This window comes from Tasmannia lanceolata, unplaced genomic scaffold (assembly GCF_043159265.1).
Source record: "Tasmannia lanceolata isolate RefF3 unplaced genomic scaffold, GAP_Taslan_0.1 ptg000015l, whole genome shotgun sequence".
In the NCBI taxonomy this organism is placed as follows: Eukaryota; Viridiplantae; Streptophyta; class Magnoliopsida; order Canellales; family Winteraceae; genus Tasmannia; species Tasmannia lanceolata.
Genome location: NW_027518692.1, coordinates 20375623 through 20399808, shown reverse-complemented (window position 1 = coordinate 20399808; position 24186 = coordinate 20375623). Strand labels below are relative to the sequence as shown.

General features: G+C 39.4%; 1 protein-coding gene across 1 annotated transcript; it reads right to left on the bottom strand.

The window, feature by feature from the left end:
• Nucleotides 1–1750: 1750 nt before the first annotated feature.
• LOC143845652 (uncharacterized) lies at nt 1751–2697 on the bottom strand. The gene has a single exon (XM_077354044.1). It carries the CDS (start codon nt 2583–2585, stop codon nt 1941–1943), a length of 645 nt encoding a protein of 214 aa, XP_077210159.1. The 5' UTR covers nt 2586–2697; the 3' UTR covers nt 1751–1940.
• Nucleotides 2698–24186: the final 21489 nt, after the last annotated feature.

Below are 24186 nucleotides of genomic sequence, written 5' to 3'. Positions count from 1 at the left end.
TTTCCCACAACTGCATCGATGGAACAATAGGTATTTGCTTGTATACACCGACCTTTAGTGTATATCTCACAATTAAAGACTTTTTCGTGTTGCATACGGCAAAAATGCATCATCGTTAGGTGGCACGTCCATTTCGTGGTGTAATCTTTTGTCGTGCACTGCCTAGACAATGGTGATGGTTATACAAGGAACTACAGTATATAATTCGCGCAGGCAAAGTTAATTATGTAGCTTCCCAGTGCCGTGACTGATGGTTCTATAGCAGGTCCGGTCCATGGTTTTAAATTTCGGTTTCAGTCCCGGCCGAAGCCCGAAATTTCAGACTTCGGCCGAAATTTAAAACCAAGGTCTGGTCCCATTGAGCAGCCGACAGGGCAGTCGAGACGGGTTGTACACTAAAGTTTGGTGTGTACTCTTACAAACTTAATTAGGTCTAGAAGGATTGTACGCCAAAATTTGGGGTATAGTCAGCAAATTTAGATACTAGAAGATATTCGCCACAAATATTAAAAATCTAAACGCCACAAAAGAATCAACGACTCCTGCAATTTTTTTTCCAAAATAGAAGAGAAAGACAACAACAAGGAGAAGAAAATGATGTTCATACCGACTTGTTTTGAAAAGTGCACTACACACTTTATTAATAGTCTTTTTATTAGCTGTTAGCAATTTTTATGTTGGGGATTGTAATGTAGTTGAGTAACAGCTTTTAATAGCTAATTATAAAATGATAGTGATATTGACACTACGATGTATTGATAATTGTACTAACTCATATTGTCTTTTATTATTTAAAACGGTCCCGAAAAGCTCACACAAGTCCACTAGAAAAGAAAAGACCAGCTGATTTTGTGCATTTATTAAAACAGAGTGTCCCAATATCAGTAGCCTTATTATTATTTTTTGAAATGGTGACTCTTTCATAAAATGAAGCAACAATGAAAAAGACGTTCAAGGAATTAAGAAATACAAACAAAGGAACTGATTAAAATATAGACTTCCCGGAAAGGAAATAAAAAAGTTCTAGCTACTCTCTAACCACTCCTACTCCTGCTCATGATCCGCCTCTCCATTGGCAAACCTTGTGACATGATAAAGCAAACCAAATGACCCTCAACCCGATCCAAGATCGACCTTCTAACATGATGAAAGGCAACAAAATGACCCTCAACCCGATCTTGGATCTGATTAAGGAACTCCAAAAATCTATATGGTGAGGGATAGGCCTACCAACCATCTGATGACATTCAAGGACGTTTGGCAATTATGAATTTGTTTTATAAATTGATTTCTCCAACTGGAGATGAGGGTGAAGTCGTTAAAAATCAGGAAACCAGATCCCGGCAACCCTGACGATTAGATCTGGCTAAAAATAGGAAACAAAAAACTATACTCAAAATCGGATGACCATTCCTGATTTTTAGCCACATCTAATGGCCAGAGATACTAGTTTCCTGGATTTCGTTTCCTGAGTTTTACCAACTACATCCTCACCTCCACTTGGAGAAACCGATTTATAATGAAAACAAATTCATTTTAGCCCCTTAGGAATCACCCTACGCTATGAGATTGTCTATTTCTCTTTCCGACATCAACCTCATGCAGGATTGTTTCTTAGTTCCTGTTAGAGTAGCATGAGCCTTATAAAAGAGCAAAATAAAGAAAAGAGTGCTATTAAAAATGATGGAGTGTGGGCATCAATTCCCTTAATAATAATGCAAATGGTTAGAACTTAGAAACTCTAGACTACTTGAGATAAGATGTATTTTATATCATCAAAGAAAAGAAACAAAAAGAAAAGAAAAGGAAAGAAAATTCTTCCCCCGAAAATAAACCTTGAAATTCTATAAAAGTAAAGTATAATTCCCAACAGCATCAAACACTTAACTCTTAAAAAAAAAAAAAAAGGACCAAGATGAAAGAGAAAGGGAAGAAGAGCCTCACTTTCCTCTATTAAGCATATCCTTGTACCTCCCAAAGGACGCGATCCTTTGCAACTTAAGCTGCTGCCTGAACTTGTTAATAAAATCATCTGCTTTCGAATCCACCTCATCATCGCCGGACGTTTTTCCCTCCCTCATCGTCGCCGGCCGAGTCACCCCCGCTTCCTTCTCAAAACTCCCCGACGACTGCGACCGGTAACTCGCCGACTTCTTCATCTGAGCAATCTTCACCGTCATTTCACCCAACATAGGATTGATCGTCTCCGATGCGCTCCTTCCTAAATGATGTTCTACGTTTTCCGTCACCGTGTCTACGTCTTCCGTCACCGTGTCTACGTCTTCCGTCACTGTTTCTACGTTTTCCGTTACGGTTTCTACCGTTAATTCTGCGATGGGGTTTTCAAGCAAGGTGGTTATGGGGGGAATATTAATCTCTTGGGATTTGTTTCGGAAAAGGTTGATGGATTTGAGTCTTTCCAAGAAGGAAAGAGTACGTATGAGTTGAATTTTCTCGGTTATTTCTTCTTTTTTGGTTGAGAAAGCTATGGTTACGACTACTGCGTTGATGAGGACGAAGAGAACTGTGTGTGTAAACCAACTATAGATAAAGGGCCAGATTGCAGGAAGGGATTCTTCTAACATTTTTCAGGTTTTTTTCCTTCTGAAAAATGAGAGGGTTTTGGGGGAGAAGAGAAAAGGAGAAAGGAGGGATTAGAGGGGTATGGGTGCACTGAGAGATGGGGTGTGTGTGGTTTTTATCTGCAGGATATTTTTTGTTTGTTTCTGTAATTTTGTGAAATTTTTTTGAAGAGATATCGAGACACACATGTTATACGTCGTAGATGGGCATGTCGGAGAAGCGGACAAGATGTAGGTTGGGGTAAACTATGGATGAAGAAGTTTTTCTTTGCTAGCGTTCACACCCTACTTTTTATGAAAAGGATATGGATAGTTTTGGAATTTTAGAATCGATTATGGTTTCAAAAATTATTATTGGACTTAAGGCCATGCTTGTTTTGGATTTTGAGAACAGACCCATAGACATTAGGGGTGCAACTTGGGTCGGGTTGACCCAAGAGACACATTTTTCCAACCCAAACCCTATCCGACTTGATTTCCATCCCGACAAGGTTCAACCTAACCCGACCCGAGGAACTCGTTTTCCCAACCCAACCCGAGTTCAACCTAACCTAACCTGAATTTTTAAGCTTACAAAAAAAAATTTTCATACAAAATGTCGGGTTTCACTCTAGTCGGGTTTCCCAAACCCTCATCTTGAACCCGACCTGAAATCAACCCAGCTTGGGAAAACTCAACCCGAACCCAACCCAAACTCAACCTGACCTGATCCGACTTTTTTTCAAGTTGAACCCGACCTGAGTTGCACTCATACCCATAGTTAGCGCGCAAAACATGATTCTGCAATAAAACTGGATGGCAAAAATTCGAATTTAATACAGTTTTTGTTAAAAAGATGTAAGTAAAAAACGGAAACACAAAAAAATGCATTTAAAATTTTGTAATTTACAAAATATAGTAGGGGTGAATTTGGAAAGTTGGCAAAAATCATGTTTAATACCTTTAAAACGGGTTTAAAATGTTTTCCTTTGCTGGACAAGTTTTAAACGGTGTTTCTTTTTTGGGCAAAAAAACTCCGTTTTTGCTAACAATCAGCCAACCGTGAGTTCAAAATTGATTATTTGATTCAAAATTAAATCTAATAATAAGTTTTGTTTTCATTTGGTACCATAATCCGTTTTGGGCCCTATTTATTTTAGGGGATTTGCTAGGGACCATCGCAACAGCCACTGGGCCGACCGGATTGGAATGGGGACTAGAGGGGTTCGGGAATGAGTGTTTTTATCTTGTTGGGACTAGTAAGAAATGCACGTGTGACTAAGGTATTTTACATAGTTTAATATACCTACGAAAGACACTTTTTTTCTATGAAAATCATCATTTTATTAACCAACTAAAAGGACAACTACTATATAAACTAATGTAATATATAGTAGTTATAATCCAAACACTACCAAAAGCACAGTGGGCCCACATTGTTTGGATGATCCAAAGCGTTCATTTATTGGGCCTTGACATAGATAGGGTGTGCCCAAAAAATCAGCTTCATAGGATCATCCCAACCCTTCAATATGCGGACGAACCGTCAACTGAGGGGGTCTACCTTACAGAAATTGAAACCACAGGGGGTCTACTTGTAACTTTTTAAACATTAGGGGTTAAGTTGAATGTGTCAAAAACCACAGGGGGTCTAAGTGTATTTTTCCCTAAGCTAATTCATGTGACTTCAATATCTACATTTATGTTGAAGGTATATGAAGAATTATATGTATTCACTCTTGAAATGGAATCAGCTGAGAAGGAAAAGAAAAAAAGAGGGCACAAGGAGAATTTTAAAGCAGAAAAAGTGTTGACGGTATATGAGGAATTATATGTATTCACTCTTGAAATGGAATCAACTGAGAAGGAAGCGAAAAAAAGAGGGCATAAGGAGAATTTCAAAGCAGAGAAGTGCGAATTCAATCAGAGTTATGATGGGGAAAGAAACCTATTGACTGATAAAAAAGTGAAGACCCGGGTCAAATTTTGATCGTTTCTGCCACAAGAAAAGGTGGGGAGAACTCAGTTATCAGATGAAAAGAAGCTTTGTAAAATCACACAAAACCAGTCTGAATTAGGGATTGGGTCTGTAGTTCAATGGTTGAGGCTCACTATCTCAACCTTGAGTTCGCAAGTTCGATCCCAGCTTAACTACCAATAAAAAAACCACTCTGAATTGGTTAGTCTTGGTTTTTACGCAAACCACCAATCTCACCATAAATTTATTATTGATCGAAAAATTAAATTAGGTTTTAGGAAGAAAGAAAAGAAATCTCAATGCCCAACAGCCAATAATAATAGAACTGAATCACGGCAAACAAAACCTATAGAAGGAGAAAGAAAGAAATCCCAATACTCAATCATGAGAATGCCCAACATCAAATAACAATAGAACTGAATTACAACAAACAAAAGACGTAGAACTAATCTTTAATTAAAGCACCATCATAGAGAAAGATCGCACAAAGAAGCTTCATTTCAATGAAATGAGAAAGTTGTGCATAGAAATAATAATGGAAGAAGTCAGCTATTATATCCGACTGTTGGTTATTTTTCCATAAAGCAAAGAGAGGGATTTTCAATGCCCCAGCGGAACCAACCCTCAGAAGAAGCTAGCTTACATCGTTTTTGTGAAGGAGCTAGGGTCCTCCTTATATTGTTGTTGAGCTCCCTAATCAGCTCTACATTTCGGCATAGATTGTTTAGGATATTTGACTTGTGGTTCTGGTTAATCTCATTGATCATCTAAGATGTTTTAGACTTTGAACAAAGCTCTTCTGAAAGGTCTGTAACACCTTGTTATCCATTTGGGTTCCATTGCCAAGGCCTAAATGTATCCCTTTCTATTTTTCCAAGTGAAAGTCAATCCAATCAAAACCAATCCTCCATAAATAAAAAACAAAAGAGTGGAAAAAAGGTTAGAAATAAGGAAAAATGGAAGTTACTCAGTCAGCTTTGTAGTGGGTACCCCTCATTTTATCAGCAGAAATTGAACAAAACAATTAAACTATATAAGTTACAGAAACTCTTTATCCCTGTAAAACAACAACAATAACAACAACAACTAAATAACAACAAGAACGGGAAAAAAAGAAGAATAACAACAACAGTCCCCACATCAAAAAACCAAAGGAAATTGCTTATAAAGGGGCTTTACCAAAACAAAGCCATGGTTTTTTTTACTCATTTGAGGTTTTTTCTTTTCTCCTCAGGTATACAATTTTTGTTCACAGTTGTCCTCTGCTTTACTAAATTGAAGCCATGATTTTTTTGACGAATTTGAGATGCTCTTGCTTCTCTTTTCGGGTAGACAATTTCTGTTCACAGTTTTTCCACCATCTTCCATTGTCTTTTTCCTCGTTCAATTTCTTCTTAAGAAGAGAAGAACGTGAAGAAGTGAATGAAATAAATAAAGCCCAAAAGAAGGTGGGAAGAAATCCTAAGTAGCAACTTTCATGAAAGAGTAGGACAATAGAGCGATGTGCGAAGAGGAGGAGGAGAGCCGGAGCAAAGGAAAGGATATTAATGTTTTTATCACTTTTTACATTATCCTAAGAACTTTCCAAGCTAATCAGATGATCAAGAATGTGATATGGTTATCACATCAAGTCTAGTATTTTATAACAAATAGTGGAGCCCACTTCATAGGATGATCTATGCGGTTCATTTGTTGGGCCACAAAGTAATAGACAGCACCGCAAGATAATTTAGATAGGATGATCCTAACACGCCGATCTATAGGCTTCAGTCCCTCTACATACCGGAGGATTAGGATCATCCTATCGAAATTATCTAGGGATGCAGCCTATTTACGTTGTGGCCCAACAAACGAATGGCTTGGATCATCGTATGAAATGTGCCCCACTGCACGTTTTTGAAAAATACTGAACTTCATGCGCAAACAGCATTTAAAAATTCTTCTTATCAATACTAATTGGTGATGAAAATAAAATAATAATATTTCTAACCAATTTTTTGCAGTTTAAATATGTACTTAGGTGGGGCACTTAGCTAGATTTGTTCATAGATAACAATTCAAAATTTTCTAATTAACTCATGATATACAGATTTAGATTGCAAGAATGGATTTGTTGGATTATTAGGACGAAAAATCCAGTAAATTTGATTTATCCATATTAACTGGGCCCCACTTTTGCATTATTTACACAATCAGATCCGTTGATCGAAAGGGAATCATAAGTCCAACCAAATGCGGTTTAGAACACCTTGATTGGATTATCATAATTAAGCCCTTGATCTATCAAGCCTTATTTGGGTTCCCCTAAGAAATGTTAATCTCCAAGCTATTCATTTGTCGAGGCCACGGTGTAAATAAGCTGTAAACTGGAACCCAAAAATCATGTCCGTAGGATGATCTTAGTCCTCCGATCTATAGTGAGACCGCACATTATAGAAACATTTATAGATCGGAAGGTTAAGATCCTCCTATGGATATGATTACTGGCTGCAGTCTATTTACGTCGTGGCCTAACAAATGAACGGTTTGGATCATCCTATGAAGTACTGGATCCCAAGAAAAATACTTTAAATTATAATACTTAAATCTGTCACCAAGAAATTCACCCCTTTGAAAGAAGAATACACCCCACTGGGAAAGAAGAACACGGGGGCTGTATTCTTCTTTTAAGAGGCGAATTTATCACTGCGTATATTATTGAAAGAACGCTCAAGAAAGACCCAAAGAAGAACCGTTCCTTGACTTATTGAGCTGTGCACAGTGTCGGAGAAGCGGACAAAGACTTAGGTGGTTGGGGGTACTCGAAGAAAGAAACTACTGATGGAAAAGTTTTCTTTGCTAATGTTCACACGCTACTTTTTATGGAAAAAAAAGGCTACCGATGTTGCAACTACCATGTTTTGATAATTGCACAAGCTCACCTTGTCCTTTATTATTTAAACAGTTGTCGAAAAGTTATTACAGTTCATAAAAATATCTCGGTTGCCAATTAAAAATAAAAATCAAACTGAGTGTGCAATTATTAAAACATTGTAGTGCCAAAATCAAAAGCCAAAAAATATCGATAGTTTTGGATTTTCACCAGCGATTACAGTTCCAAAACTGTTTATTGGACGTAAAATTAAGGTCATGCTTGTTTCGGATTTTGAGAGCCGAATTGATTATTCAACTCAAAATTAAATCTACTAATAAGCTTTGTTCTCATTGGGTCCCATAATCGATCTGTTTTGGACAAAATTGAAGATTCTCAAAATCCAAAGGCTATATTTATTTTGGATTTTGAGAACTGATTCCAGTAGAAACTGACTGTTGGATTCAAATTTACGTTTAATTTTGAGTCCAATAATTAGTCGCCCTCTTTTTAATAAAATTTGCTACCATTTCAAAAGGAAAAAAAAAATTGAGTCCAATAATCAGTTCTCAAAATCTAAAACTAACAGGCCTAAGGATGCTTGGGGATGTTACATGGTCATACGGATCAAAATCATAGGAATGTTAATGAAAAGGACTTGAGCACTCTACTTGGATCCGAACCGAACCATATGCATTGAATCTATATCTTAAGGTCCGAGATTGTTTAAAATAATGATTCAGACAGCCACAAAGTCCAAAGGAGTGTCACAAATCCGAAAGAAGGTGTGAATGTACAAAAGACCTTGCATATTGTCATTCATTTATACCTGTTTACGAGGGGCTTTGTTAGGAATTTAACCGGGTAGAACTCACCCCTAAAAGCTAGCCTTTAAAGGGAGGGCCCATTCCCTTATAACCCATCCCCATCCATTTCACTTATCCGATGTGGGACTTGCTTTTTTGCGTGGAATTCCAACAATCTCTCCCTCCACACGGAAGCAACGTGGACCATCTCGCCCTTCCACACGGTGGCAAGGTGGGAACCACGAGATAACTACACTGGGGTTTTCGAGATCTTCCCCGAAGGACATTCCCACCCTCGGAGGCAAACCGGGGTTACCACGTCCTAAGCTCTTATACCATTTGTTGAATTTAACCGATTAGAACTCAACCCTAGAATGCTAGTTTTAGAGGGAGGGTGCCCATTCCCTTATAAGGCATCCCCATCCATTTCACTTATCCCATATGGGATTATTGTTTTTTTCGTGGAACCACAACAGGCTTCTTCCTAACATTTAAATATCTTACTAAAAATGACAATAACATTTTATTCTCTCATTTTTTTCAGTTATGATTTCCCTCAACTCTCTCCCCTCTCTTAACACTAAGCCATAATTGTCTATTCAACATAGGTAGGACCTAGGATACTTTGATGGACAGGTCGATTTAAAAGAGAACGTGACCTAGATTCATACAGTATTAGTCAATTTGAGATGGATAGATTCTTTCACCATATTCATGAAAATTTTCTAAAGGATTCATTAGATAACCCCAACTAGTTTTGGACAAAGGCTTAATTGATCAGTTGAGCTGAGTTGAGTTGAGACCTAGACTCATACTGTAGGATCCTTTTCCGAAAAAGAATGTGACCGATAAAGTAGTTGAATGGATCATGAGCTAGACATAGGTGGATTCTATTTGAATTTGATCCATTTACACCCTCCCTTATGGACGTACACTTACAAATTGCAATCTTGATCTTCTGCTTGCAATTTGGGAAGCTTATTGCAATTTGGGTTTAATTACAAAAACTTCTTAAAAAAGATAACTAAGAAATAATTATGGGGAATGGATATTTCCAACCCCATTGCAAATTTGCAACATTTCCCCGTCCTTTTTCTTAGGGAGATGATATTTTCACCCCTCTGCAGTACGCATTCGCCCCCTTGTAGTGTGAAAAGTGGGCAACTTTAACGCTTTTTGACGTCAAATCACGTTACAATGGGGGCGAATGCGTACTGCAGTGGGGGTGAAAATATCATCGCCCTTTGCTTATCCTAGAAATGGTTGGTTTCCACTCCTTACTTTTTGACTTTTCACGAAAGACAAACACTAGTGGTATATAAATCTGGAAAAGTGGGTGAACTATCATTTCCCTAATTATGTTGCTATGTAGGGAAAAATAGGGTGACGATAAATTCGCACCCCCATATAGGATAATTCAAACCCTTCTAAGTGATTTGACGTTACAAAGCGTTAAAGTCAGCCACATTCCCTCCTTTTTACGCTTTTTTGACGCCAGTATACGTTGAAGGGCCACGGATTATCCTACAAGTGGTGAGAATTTATCAACTCCTAAACAATATTGTTATCTATAAATCCAGGAAATTTTCACAAGAATATTATTGTTGGGGATCTACTGGGCTCGATCGCAGAAGGCATTTCGCTGCTGGTACAGTTACCAATGGGATCGCCATTTAGAAAGAATGCGGTTACTGGGCACGCGGCACACGCAATATGCTGGGGCGAGGGTTGGTTATGACCTGGCGGAATATGGAGGTACTTATGGCAGAACGGGCCGATCTGGTTCAACGTCTGACTGTGGTGGGGTGCTTGCTTTAGGTTGGGAGGCATGCCTTCCTTGCCTGACCGACTAGTAGCACCTCGTGAATTGAGACAATTTGCCTCGAAATGCCTTTTGCGATGGACCCTAGCAAATCTCTTACTGTTGAAGGCCTATTTTCTAAGAATTAACAAGAGGAAATTATCACAAGGATATTATTTTTAAGGAATTTGCTAGCGTCCGTCACAAAAGGCATTTCGTGGATGGTTTATTGCATCTGACAGCAGCACACAGGCTCACTTTACAGATGTGGCTGTTGTAAGATGAAACAGACCATCCGCGAAATACCTCGCACGTTGGGGGCTAGAAAATCCCTATTTTAAAGTCTCTGTTCTTCAACCTTGGGGTCAGAGGTTCAATCCCAGCTCACCTACAAAAAAATTCTTAAAATATCTAGAAGATATTTCAGATGTATAAATGTAGTAGAGTCTACGCATGGATTCGTGTACATTCTAAGGACCACTCAATTTTTGAATAAACACAAGTATGAATATAGACTATAGCCCTTCCCAATGTCACTTACCCATGTCGTGGGTATTCCATCCGAATACACTGTACTTATCAGTGATAAAGTGACCCCTTTAACGTTTTATGTTAGGGCGATGATAAAGTCGCCCCTTCCAGAACCTATTCCCCCTCCCCCTACAGTCAATTTGTCAAACACCGTACATAGGCCCAACAACTAAATGTGAAATGATATATTCAATTGCCCCCTGTTTTTACTTTGGATAACCCCTTCTAGCCTAAAAGAGAAGAACTATATACACTAGAGTAGCCTGTCCCAGGTAAAAAAAAGGTCGAATCTTTGAAAAAAAGGTAGATTCACCCCCTTCTACTTGGGAAAGAGAAGTCCTAAATACATTAGAGGGTGCTGTCCCAAGTAAAATACGGGGCAAATATATAACTACCCTTTGGATCTTTGAAAATGTAGACCCCACTGTCGTTTTAAAAAAATAGGTGCATGTGGAGATCAACTACTTGGGCCACTCTGCTCTCGAAATCCAAACCATTCATTTGTTAGACACCAATGTAACTACGCCTCGCTCATAAAATCATCTCTATAGGATGATCCTAACCCTCTGATATATTGACAGACGACATCATATATAAATCTCTATAGATTGAAGAGTTACGATCACCCTATGGAAATGATTTTATTGGGAAGGCTTATTTGCATAGGGCCCATCAAATGAACGATTTAGGTCTTCGAAAATGGTAGTAGTGCTCAATAAATTTTCTAATAAATACCCATTATACAGTGCCCATACATCACTTAGGGCCACTTGTTCGAAGATCAGAACGTTAGGATATATTTTTTAAATAGAAGATAAAATGCACTAGTAATTCGTGAAATCATTCTTAATGCAAATAATTGACTATGCAAATTAGTTTCTAGATGGCAGGATAATGAAATATTTTGAGATTGTAATTATAAGAGCATGTATCAAAAATGAAATGCGGACCTCTTTCTCCCATCCATCCATTAATTTCTTAGTGATAATCCGACTAATTCACACCGAATCGACAACCGTAGTGAATCCAATCCCTTTAATCTTCTGCGCTAGTCTCCGCTTTAAGTAGATGAGTTATCATAACTGCCAAATGGAAATAAATGTAGAAATAGAAATTTACCATCAAATTTATTCAATTTCTCGAACTCAACAATAGGAAATTTCATACTGCTTTTTACCATTGGATTAAAGAAAATACAGATTTAAAATTGTTGGGAAATAAGCTAAAGAAGTAAACAGATTTGAAAAATGGTGGTGATGGGAGGAATAAAAATATAATAATAATAATCAAATTAAGGGCAAGACACGACACTTAAGGTACTGTCTTTAAGGCAGAAGATTCCTCCACAAACAGATTATATCTGAAATTATAAATGCGGTTGGCTCTTAGGATCTCTGATCCTGAGATGCAATGCCCGACACACTCTTGTAAAATCAATGGCCGCAATCAATTGATTCACAATGAATCAATCGCCTAAAAACAAGTAAAAAAATGATATTGGTAGGGATAAAGTCAGCAAGAGCACTAATAATGGGGTGAGAATGAGATAGAACATAATTAGGGTGGGGCAACTCTAACAGAAGGAGCATATCCTTTTTGAAGTATTTTCTTCTTCTAATTTTCAATGATTTCCAGTCTACTCTATTGATAGAATTAGAGTGTTCTCCCACAGATTCCTACAACTCTCCTCTTTTTTTCCATCACATCTAGGAGAGGAAGTTATTGGTAGTTAAAGATTTTTGTGAGCACCATTTTCATCCATCATGTGAGATTCCCCATCAATGGTTGAGATCACCCATAATGAGGAGAAATAATTCAAAAAGTTAATTCTTTTGAGACTTGCTCAAAGACCTTTAATATAGAAAATCTAATTACTTACCATTATACACAAATGTTTTTCATGAAAAATCAAATAATACTATTAATTTGAAAATACCCTAACACAAATGGCAAAGGAGGGTAATTTTGCCAATTTAAGGAATAAAAGCTAAAAATCAAGGGAAAGATTGCTAGGTTGGAAACACTTAGGGCATGTTCGGCAACACTTCTCATTCTCGCCTAAAGAATCGGGTGGAAACGGAGTGATGAGAAATTTTAGAAACGGTTATTTATCGCTTCGAGGAATCCTATATTTTAGTCGAAAAAGTAGCAGAAATTTTGGAAACGGACCTTAGCGGGTCACGCAAAAAGAAACCCATAATTAAAATAAGGGAATCTTAATACTACTATAAACCATACTATAATGTGGTCAAGGCTTTATTTTTCAACCTAGAGATCGGAGGTTCAATCCTAGCTTACCTACCAAAAAAATACTTGCTAAAAAGGAAGTTGGCTCTAGGCCCATCCGTATCACGTATATATAATCCAAGTCATTGATATGATATGCAACTACGAGTCCAAAGCCATGATTAGATGATTCTAGAACTTTTATCAAAAAGATTAATTAGAGACTTACCAAAGCTAAGTCATCCATATTTTGTAGGCAGTATTCAGCTGCGATGTCCACGGGCGTAGGACTAAGACAATATGTCAACTCATAGAGACCAAATACATGTGCTAGGATTAGGCCATCAGGGTGTCTTTAACGTCTTCTTTTTCTTCTCTTCTCATCAAGTATTAATGTGATTCATGCCTTCGTAGCTTGGACCCAGTTTAACGTCTCCAATTCTTGTAAGAGATTTGATAGGGAACACTACAGAAGGCATTTCGCGGGAGGGCTGTTACATGAGAGAGTAGCCACCCACCCGCGAAATGCCTTCTGCAATGGTCCCTAGCTAGCAAATCCCTTATTATAATACCATATAACATACCTCAACAACACCTGTAAGCAAGGTTTAAAATTTCAGTTTCGGTACCGGTTTCGGACCTTGAAATTTCAAATTTTCGGTTGAAATCTGGTACGAAACCCGAAACTAATATTTTATCCAATATTAAATTTCGGTTGAAATTACCGAAATTTTGGCAATTTCAGTCGAAATTTCTGTGAAATATTAAATTAATATTAAAAAAAAAAAAACAGATTTTTTGGGGCAAATTTCGGAAAAACCGAAATTTCGGCCGAGATAAAAGACCGTTCCGGTTTTTATGGATTTCGGTGTCGGTCTCCACCGAAATCCAAAATTTCGATCGGATTTCGGTTGAAATTTAAAACCATGCCCGTAAGAACCTCACATTTACTTAAAATGCTTTCAAAATAGCATAATAACCCTTGAGGTTATACCTAAGAGGTTTTTTTCCTACCTCGCAAAAAGTAGCCCATAATCCCATGTATCAATTCCGTTGTAACCAAACACGGGTTGCATTCTAATACGCGAAATAGTTAGTGTGAGATGCAAAAGGAGATGAATTTAGACCGAAGAAAGGTTTTGATGAATCCCCAAGATTAGGAGAATATATTCCTCTATTTACTAACGCTTGTCTTATAATTGGAAAATGAAACACAAACACATACTATTTTTTACATTTTTAATGTACAGAACTGCTAAAGTCAAGGGCACCCTGGCAAAAACCAGCTACAAGGGGGTGCAAGTAATGCAGGGAGTGAAATTATGGGGAGTGATAAATCGACTCCCATATATCTTAAATCGACCCCCATGTGTCTCTCTCTCCTCTTTCTTAAATCGACCCACATGTGTCTAATCCAGAGGAGGAGAGAGAAAGACACATAGGGAGTCAATTTAAGATATTTGGGAGTCGATTTATTGCTGCCCTATTTTATTTGTTACTATCGTAAGTGACCTAAGAGTCTACCTTAGTGAATTGGTTAAGTACCCAACATTCGGTATCAATGGCAACACTACTTCTTGTGCTCGAGTCATGAATTAAAGGGGTGACTTGTGAAAATAAATAGCTACTCGGAGCAATTAGAGTGAAAGTCGTCTCCGTGACTTCAGCTGCAGTGCAGGTGCACTGTTACGATTTTAAGTAACTTAAAGGACGAGCTTTGGCGGATTGGTTTGCCGTCTCACATGAATACACACAATAGAATAAGGTAAGTGATATTTACGCCCCTTTTCATCACAGGGACACCCAGCGTCAGTGTATCAATGGCAAAAAGGGGGCTCATGTACTTTATGTCAGAAAAATCCAGAGGCTTTGATCGCACAGTACACTGGTGGCGAATGGGTGTCCCTGGTGATAAAAGGGGCGTAAATATCATTTCCCTAGAATAAAGGACAAAAAGAAAAAGTGAAAAATACAATATATTTAGGGCAATGATAAATTCGCACCCCCTACAGCACGCATACGCACCCCTTATGCCATGATTTGACGTGAACAGTGCTCAACTTTAACGCTTTTCGACGTCAAATCATATTTTGTAGGCAGTATTCAGCTGCGATGTCCACGGGCGTAGGACTAAGACAATATGTCAACTCATAGAGACCAAATACATGTGCTAGGATTAGGCCATCAGGGTGTCTTTAACGTCTTCTTTTTCTTCTCTTCTCATCAAGTATTAATGTGATTCATGCCTTCGTAGCTTGGGACCCAGTTTAAACGTCTCCAATTCTTGTAAGAGATTTGATAGGGAACACTACAGAAGGCATTTCGCGGGAGGGCTGTTACATGAGAGAGTAGCCACCCACCCGCGAAATGCCTTTTGCAATGGTCCCTAGCTAGCAAATCCCTTATTATAATACCATATAACATACCTCAACACCTGTAAGCAAGGTTTAAAATTTCGGTTTCGGTACCGGTTCGGACCTTGAAATTTCAAATTTTCGGTCGAAATCTGGTACGAAATCCGAAACTAATATTTTATCCAATATTAAATTTCGGTTGAAATTACCGAAATTTTGGCAATTTCAGTCGAAATTTCGGCAATTTCAGTCGAAATTTCGGTGAAATATTAAATTAATATAAAAAAAAAAACAGATTTTTTGGGGCAAATTTCGGAAAAACCGAAATTTTGGCCAAAATAAATGACCGTTCCGGTTTTTATGGATTTCGGTGTCGGTCTCCACCGAAATCCAAAATTTCGGTCGGATTTCGGTTGAAATTTAAAACCATGCCCGTAAGAACCTCACATTTACTTAAAATGCTTTCAAAATAGCATAATAACCCTTGAGGTTATACCTAAGAGGTTTTTTTCCTACCTCGCAAAACGTAGCCCATAATCCCATGTATCAATTCCGTTGTAACCAAACACGGGTTGCATTCTAATACGCGAAATAGTTAAATTGTGAGATGCAAAAGGAGATGAATTTAGACCGAAGAAAGGTTTTGATGAATCCCCAAGATTAGGAGAATATATTCCTCTATTTACTAACGCTTGTCGTATAATTGGAAAATGAAACACACACACATACTATTTTTACATTTTTAATGTACAGAACTGCTAAAGTCAAGGGCACCCTGGCAAAAACCAGCTACAAGGGCACCCCCATTGGACAATCTCACCGAATTACATTTATAGAAAAATATAAATTAAAAGAATATTATTAAACGCATTTTGGTGAGATTGGCGCCGTTGTAGCTGTTTCTTTGCAAGGGCACCCTTCAGTCTAGCACTCCTCAAAATAAGAGGTATTCTACAGTGGAGGTATGCTAAACTGAAAGGTGCATTTGCAAAAGTCCAACTGCAAGCTAGGGCACCCCATTAGATCCATGTTGCCTAACCACGTTTAAAATGACAGTGCAAAATGAAAAATTAAAGGAATGATAAAAGTGATTGGGTGAGGTCGATCCAATGATAACCCTTGCTTCTGGATTTTTGCAAGGACACCCTTCAGTCTAGCATTCCTATTAAAATAATATCACGGGACACTTAATAATTTTAACTAAGTAAAACTTTTTTTGTGATAAATGGTAAACTCAAAAGCGCCCTTGTAAAACTCAGGTGAAAGGGCACCCCCCATTGACTGCACTTCACCATACCCTTTGACTTCAGCACTATTAATTCACGTTGGTGACATGCCACCATTGGGGGCGCCCTTTCACCTCATTTTTGCAAGGGTGCGTTTGAGTCTAGCATTCCACTTTATACAGTCATGTTGGCAAATCTATAGAGACATCACATGTAGCAAAAGCGTAACAGTCATAATTAATAATTTTGCTCAAATTTGTTGCCTGATTGTGATATAAGATTGTTTTCTATCTTTCTAATAAGCAACTAATATGTACCCAGTGAGGCATCGGAAATCTTATGAAAAGATGACTAAGAGCACGTACAGAGTAAAACAATGCATAGTGATAATATAATTGGTATTATTTTAGGGAGATGATATTTTCACCCCTGCATTACATGCACACCGCCCTTATAACCTGATTTGAGGTGAAAAGTGGGCAACTTTATGTCAAATCACGTTATAAGGAAGGGGGCGTGCAAGTAATGCAGGGGGTGAAATTATAGGGAGTGATAAATCGACTCCCATATATCTTAAATTGACCCCCATGTGTCTCTCTCTCCTCTTTCTTAAATCGACCCCCATGTGTCTAATCCAGAGGAGGAGAGAGAGAGACACATAGGGAGTCGATTTAAGATATTTGGGAGTCGATTTATTGCTGCCCTATTTTATTTGTTACTATCGTAAGTGACCTAAGAGTCTAGCTTAGTGAATTGGTTAAGTACCCAACATTCGGTATCAATGGCAACACTACTTCTTGTGCTCGAGTCATGAATTAAAGGGGTGACTTGTGAAAATAAATAGCTACTCGGAGCAATTAGAGTGAAAGTCGTCTCCATGACTTCAGCTGCAGTGCAGGTGCACTGTTACGATTTTAAGTAACTTAAAGGACGAGCTTTGGCGGATTGGTTTGCCGTCCCACATGAATACACACAATAGAATAAGGGAAGTGATATTTACGCCCCTTTTCATCACCAGGGACACCCAGCGTCAGTGTATCAATGGCAAAAAGGGGGCTCATGTACTTTATGTCAGAAAAATCCAGAGGCTTTGATCGCACAGTACACTGGTGGCGAATGGGTGTCCCTGGTGATAAAAGGGGCGTAAATATCATTTCCCTAGAATAAAGGACAAAAAGAAAAAGTGGAAAATACAATATATTTAGGGCAATGATAAATTCGCACCCCCTACAGCACGCATACGCACCCCTTATGCCATGATTTGACGTGAATAGTGCTCAACTTTAACGCTTTTCAACGTCAAATCACATTATAAGCGGTGCGTATGCGTGCTGCAGGGGTGCAAATTAATTATTGCCCCATATTTAGGGCAGTGATAAATCGACCCCCAAATGGGGGGTGCTTAAAGAGAGAGAGACAGAGAGAGACATGGGGGTCGATTTATCACTGCCCTATACTTAGTGAAATGATATCAGGGCTGCAATGTTTTGATATTTCTCCTCAAGTTTCTTTTCTTTTAGTATCTAAAAGGCTTATAAGAGCTTTTTGGGAAGGGTGATAATAAATTCGCACTCCTGTAGGATAATTCGTACCCCTTTTAACATGATTTGACGCCAAAAAGCATAAAAAGTCCACCACAACACACATTTTAAGAGGTGTGAATTATCCTACAGGGTTCGAATTTATCATCTCCCTTTCAGGAACTGTAATACCCTCTTCACAGCCTTTTAAGTACTGAAAGAAAAGAAACTTGAGATGAAATATCAAAACATTGCAGGGCTAGTATCATTTCCCTATGTTTAATATTGAGTGAAGGAAAAATTGGTCCTGCAGTTTGAACCTACATTTATTTATGGCTACCTTCATGTTTTGATAATTGCACTAACTCACCTTGTCTTTTACTATTTAATCAGGGGATTTGCTGAGGTCCATCACAAAAGGCATTTCACGGCTGGTCTGTCGCACGTCAGACCAGCCATCTTGTGAATGGAGACAACAGCTTTTGTCTCCATTCACGAGGTGGCTGGTCCGAGGTGCGACAGACCAGCCGCGAAAAGCCTTTCGCGATGGATCTTAGCAATTCCCTTTAATCAGCCTTCAAAGGTTAATCATAATTTCTAAAAGAGTTCGCATAAGCAAATCAAGAAAGAAAAAGACAAGATGAATTAGTGCAATTATCAAAACATAGTACTGCCAATATTAGCAAACATCTAAGTAATTGATTTTTGGGACATACGGAGAGTAGGGGTGCAACTTGGGTCAGGATCAACCCGAACCTAACAGGTTCAACCCGATTTTGGCTCGGGTTGGGTTGGCATTTCCTCGGGTTGGGTTGGGTTGGGTTAGGGTTGGGAAATGCAAACCCGATTTAATTTCGGGTTGGGTTAGGGTTGAGTCCTTAGCAACCTAACCTGAACCCGACCTCCGTCCTCTAATTTTATTTTATTTTCTTTGAGTTATTGTATTTTTTCTATTTGGCCCAAGGTGAACTTGACTCAACCCGAAAACCCAGCCTGATTTCGGATTAGATGGGTTGGGTTCGGGTTGAGAGCTTTAGAGGCGGGTTGGGTTAGGGTTGAGCATCTCAACCCGAGGCTCGGGTTGGGTAGGGTTAGGGTTGAGGGAATGCTATCCTGGGTTGGCTTAGGGTTGGCCTCGTCCCGATCCAACCTGACCAGAGTTGCACCCCTAAAAGAGGGATAATTGAGTAAGGGCAAAGTAGTAAAATTAATGATAGAGAGCTTTTTTTTTTCTTTCCAAAAAACATCTTCCAACATTTCGCTTGTGACTGCAGTTACTATATAATTCCCGCCATTTTTGTGTACTAATCAGCAAAGCATAAGGTAGGTAACTTCTTTTCTGGTGGGTAAGCTGGGATCGAACCTGCGACCTCAGGTGAAAGAACATGGTTCTCTACCAGCTGAGCTAGCGGCTCAACCCCAAGGAGTGATAACCATAGTAAGCAAGAAGTGTTTCGGAAAAAAAACGACGGGACGTAAAAAATTCGAATTTATTACGACATTGGTTTAAAAAAAAACATATTAAAAAAATGGAAACACAGGAAAATGAGTATAGAATTTTGTCATTTACACAGGATGGTCGGAGTAAAATTCAAAAGTTGGCTAGAAAAAAAGTGTTAAAAAGTAGTGTTGAAAACGTTTTGCCTCGAAAAAACATGTAGTTTTTTCAAGGAAAAATTATTAAAAAAAAGCAAAGTTTTGGTTATATTGTAAACAAAGAGTAGACGTTTCAATTTTATAAAAAAGGGACTGTCAGTGACAGAATATGGCTTTTAGGACAAATATACCCTCTTGCTTTTTCCCACCACTTTTTGTAGTTCTAATCCCTATGTTATTCACCTACCCATTTGACCTTATTCTTTCTTCTTCCCTAAGCTTTCCTCCTTCCAACGTGAAAACTCCATTGCCATACTGGCTACTCTCTCAAGAAACTCCACCCACGAAATGCCTTCATGAGAAAGTCCCTACCAAATCCCATATTATAGTTAGACAGACGGTGGAGGATCTGAGGAAAAAAATATAGTGGGGCCTGCTTATTTTAGTGATCTAACCATTTACTTGCTGGGCCCTTTCATGTAGTGCCATAAAATCTTCTCTACATGATGATCATAACCATCTGATTTGTTAACGGTGTTTTTATCTGATCCATTCATTCTAACCCTCTATAATCCTAATGGTTCAGATCATCCTACGGAGACCAATTTGGAAGCAAGTCCTATCTATCTACACCAGGGCCCAAACAAATATATGGTTTATGTTCACTTGGCCCCACCTGTGTCCCACCTAAGAAATATGGGATCCATAAGTTTGATTAGATTATCCTAGACCCTTAATCAAACAAGTGGTTCATCTAAGTTTGTTCCAAAAGATCACATCTTATACCCTGGAACCACTAGGGAACAACATTTTATACCCCGGAACCACTAGGGAACCACATCTTATACCACAGAACCACTAGGGAACCACATCTTATACCAAGGAACCACTAAGGAACCACATTTTCTACCCCGGAACCACTAGGGAACCACATCTTACACCCCAGAACCACTAGGGAACCACATCTTATACCACAGAACCACTAAGGAACTACATTTTCTACCCTGAAACCACTAGGGAACCACATTTTATACCCCAGAACCACTAGGGAACCACAATTTATACCCCGGAACCACTAGGGAACCACATTTTATACCTCAGAACCACTAGGGAACTACATCTTATACCACGGAACTACTAGGAAACGACATCTTATACCCCGGAACCACTAGGGAACCACATTTTCTACCCCGGAACCACTAGGGAACCACATTTTATACCCCGGAACCACTAGGGAACCACATTTTCTACCCCAGAACCACTAGGGAACCACATTTTCTACCTCGAAACCACTATGGAACCACATTTTATACCTCGGAACCACGAGGGAACCACATCTTATACCCCGGAACCACTAGGGAACCACATCTTATACCCTGGAACCACTAGGGAACCACATTTTATACCGCGGAACCACTAGGGAATCACATTTTATACTCCTGAACCACTAGGGAACCACATCTTATACCATGGAACCACTAGGGAACCACATTTTATACCTCGAAACCACTAGGGGACCACATTTTATACCCTGGAACCACTAGGGAATCACATTTTATACTCCTGAACCACTAGGGAACCACATTTTCTACCCTGGAACCACTAGGGAACCACATTTTATACCCTGGAACCACTAGGGAACCACATTTTATACCCTGGAACCACTAGGGGACCACATTTTATACCTCGAAACCACTAGGGAACCACATTTTATACCCCGGAACCACTATGGAACCTCATTTAATACCCTAGAACCACTAGGGAACCACATTTTATACCTCAGAACCACTAGGGAACCACATTTTATAACTCATAACCACTAGGGAATCACATCTTATACCACAGAACCACTAAGGAACCACATTTTATACTACGGAACCACTAGGGAACCACATTTTCTACCCCGAAACCACTAGGGAACCACATTTTACACCCCAGAACCACTAGGGAACTACATCTTATACCCCGGAACCACTAGGGAATAGGGCTGGCAATTTCACCCGAAAAAACGGGGATCCGCCCCGCCTCGCCCCGTTTGGGGCGGGGATTCCCCGATTTGAGAGGGGAAGGGGATTTTAAAAATTCCCCGGTGCGGGGAGGGGAAGGGGAAGGGGATGGAGTTGTCCCCTCCCCGCCCCGCCCCGCCCCGCCTCGCCTCGCCCCGTTAATCAATGCCATTTTTTTGTATATTTTTAAGTGTTTTGTTTTTTAGAAAAACTACTAGAAACTCTGTGAATCGGCTACAAGATTCCCCCAAACATAGAGTTAGCTTGTCTTTTCCTTTTAATTAGCTTCTGAGAGCATTTTGGGAACTATAATAACCTTTTGACAGATGTTGAAATAATAAAGACAAGCTGAGTGAGTGAGTGTATGCAATTATCAAAAAATCGTAGTGCCAACATCGGTAGCCAAAATAAATTGCATTTTATTATTAAAAGTATGGTATGGCCCGCACCATACGATGATCCAAACCATCCATTAGATGGGGCACACCCTAAATAGGTTGTGCCCCAAAAATCATTTCCATAGGTTGATCCTAACCCTCCGATCTATAGAGGAATAGGATCATTCAGTACCTCTACAGATAGGAGGGTTAGGATCAACCTAAGGAAATGATTTTTTGGGCACAACCTATTTAGGGTGTGCACCATTTAATGGATGGTTTGGATCATCCTATGGTGCGGGCCATACCTTACTTTTAATAAAGTCAGGAGTGCGATCATCAGAATACAGTAGTGCTCATAATATTTCCCAAAATTAATGATCCAAAATGGGGTTTGGATGTTGGGTACTTTAAGTGGCAGGCCATGATACCACTTGATCTAAAATTGAAGTTGGATCGAATCCAATTAGCAATGTGCGGAAATCCCATCATCCAACAACAGCTACTGTCGGTCCAATGGGTCCATCCATCCATCGTCCACACACAAATACCGAATATGGATCTGCCCTCTCTTATTAAATCTTCAAGTAAAAAAACATTGCAAACAAGTGAAATCTGGACGTTCGTTGCTGCCCAGAATTTCAATCAATATATAAAGAAGAGAAGACAAACTCCTTATACTAATCTCTTGCTAATTTAATTAACAGCTAGCCTATCGATTGTTAGTTTATAACATTTTTATATATTGAAGTTGCATCAAGTTGATTAGGGACACCCAGCATTAGTGTATCAATGACTAAAGAGGGGGTGATGTTGGGGCGGGGTGGGGATTTTGTCCCCGAAGGATGCGGGGAGGGGAAGGGGATTAGATATTCCCCGCGGGGAGGGGAGGGGGATTCCCCACCATCCCCGCAGAGGGGAGGGGGGAAATTCCCCGCAGAGGGGAAGGGGTAGGGGACCCCAACATCCGGCCCCGACCCGCCCCGTTGCCAGCCCTACTAGGGAACCACATCTTATATCTCGGAACCACTAAGGAACCACATTTTATACCTCGGAACCACTAGAAAACCACATTTTATACCCCCGAGCCACTAGGGAACTACATTTTATACCCCGGAACCACTAGAAAACCACATTTTATACCCCCGAGCCACTAGGGAACCACATTTTATACCCCAGAACCACTAGGGAACCCTACCTTAAACTCCGAGTCAGAAATTCGAACCAATGGTCGGACTTTCGAATGGAAGCCAGTAGAAATGGCAAATCTACTGGTTTCCGTCAGAAATCCTAAGGTTGGTTCGGACTTCCGAGTCGAAAGCCCCGAAACAAACATCGGAAATTCAACAGAAACCAGTAGAAATGGAGCTTTACACGTTGGCAATGGAGTTTTTCTTTTCTTTTCAAAACTACAATGGTAATGAAGCTTTATCAGGTTGCAAATGGAGTTCTTTTTCAACACTACAATGGCAATGGAGTTTTTTTTCAAAACTATAATGGCAATGGAGCTTGGAAACGTTGTCAATGGAGTTTCACGTTAGAAAGCCTGTAGAAGGTTTAGGGAAGAAGAAAACAGAAAGGTGATGTGGGTAGGTGAGAAACATAGGAATTAGAGCCACTAAAAAGGGTGGGAAAAGCATGGGGGTATAGTTGTCCCAAAATCAAAATTTTCGTACCTGACAGCCCCTACTTTATGAATTTGAAATGTCTACCCTTGATTGACAATAAAACTAAAACTTTGTATTTTTTAAATAATTTTTCCTTTTTTCAATTGTAAAAATTTTAAACAGAATTTTCAACGGAACACCAATAAAACGTCCTTTTTCCTAAAAAAAATAAAAATAAAACGCCTTTTAAAACGGAGTTTCGCTAACTACGGTGAAAAGTGAGTTGGGGCAAAACAGTAAAATGTGTGAAAGACAGCTTTTTTTAATCCTGAAAAGCGTCTGCCGACATTTCAAGACGAACAGACTGCTTCGTCTGGAAGCAGTTACTATACAATTCGCGCCATATTTACGTCCGTGACAGGGACTACCCGCCACGTCAGCTCACAAAAAAAAAAAGAGTAATGCCAACGGAGCCGTTTCCCTTTACCGAAAAGAGTTTTACCACGCCTGTCAGTGCCTTTCGTCCTACGTGGCAAACATACCTAGCCACGCTGGCACTCTCACTCTCTCTATTTATTCGCCCCCCTTTTCACCCTTTAACCTCTCATTCGTTACACCCCGCCCTTTTTCTCTCTTTTGTTTCTCGTGCTTTTTTTTTGGGTCTTTTGTAGAGAATGGAGGAAGTGGGCCATAGGAAGCGGCCGGAATCTGACTACGCCGCCGGCGAGACTGAGAAGAGGGCAAAG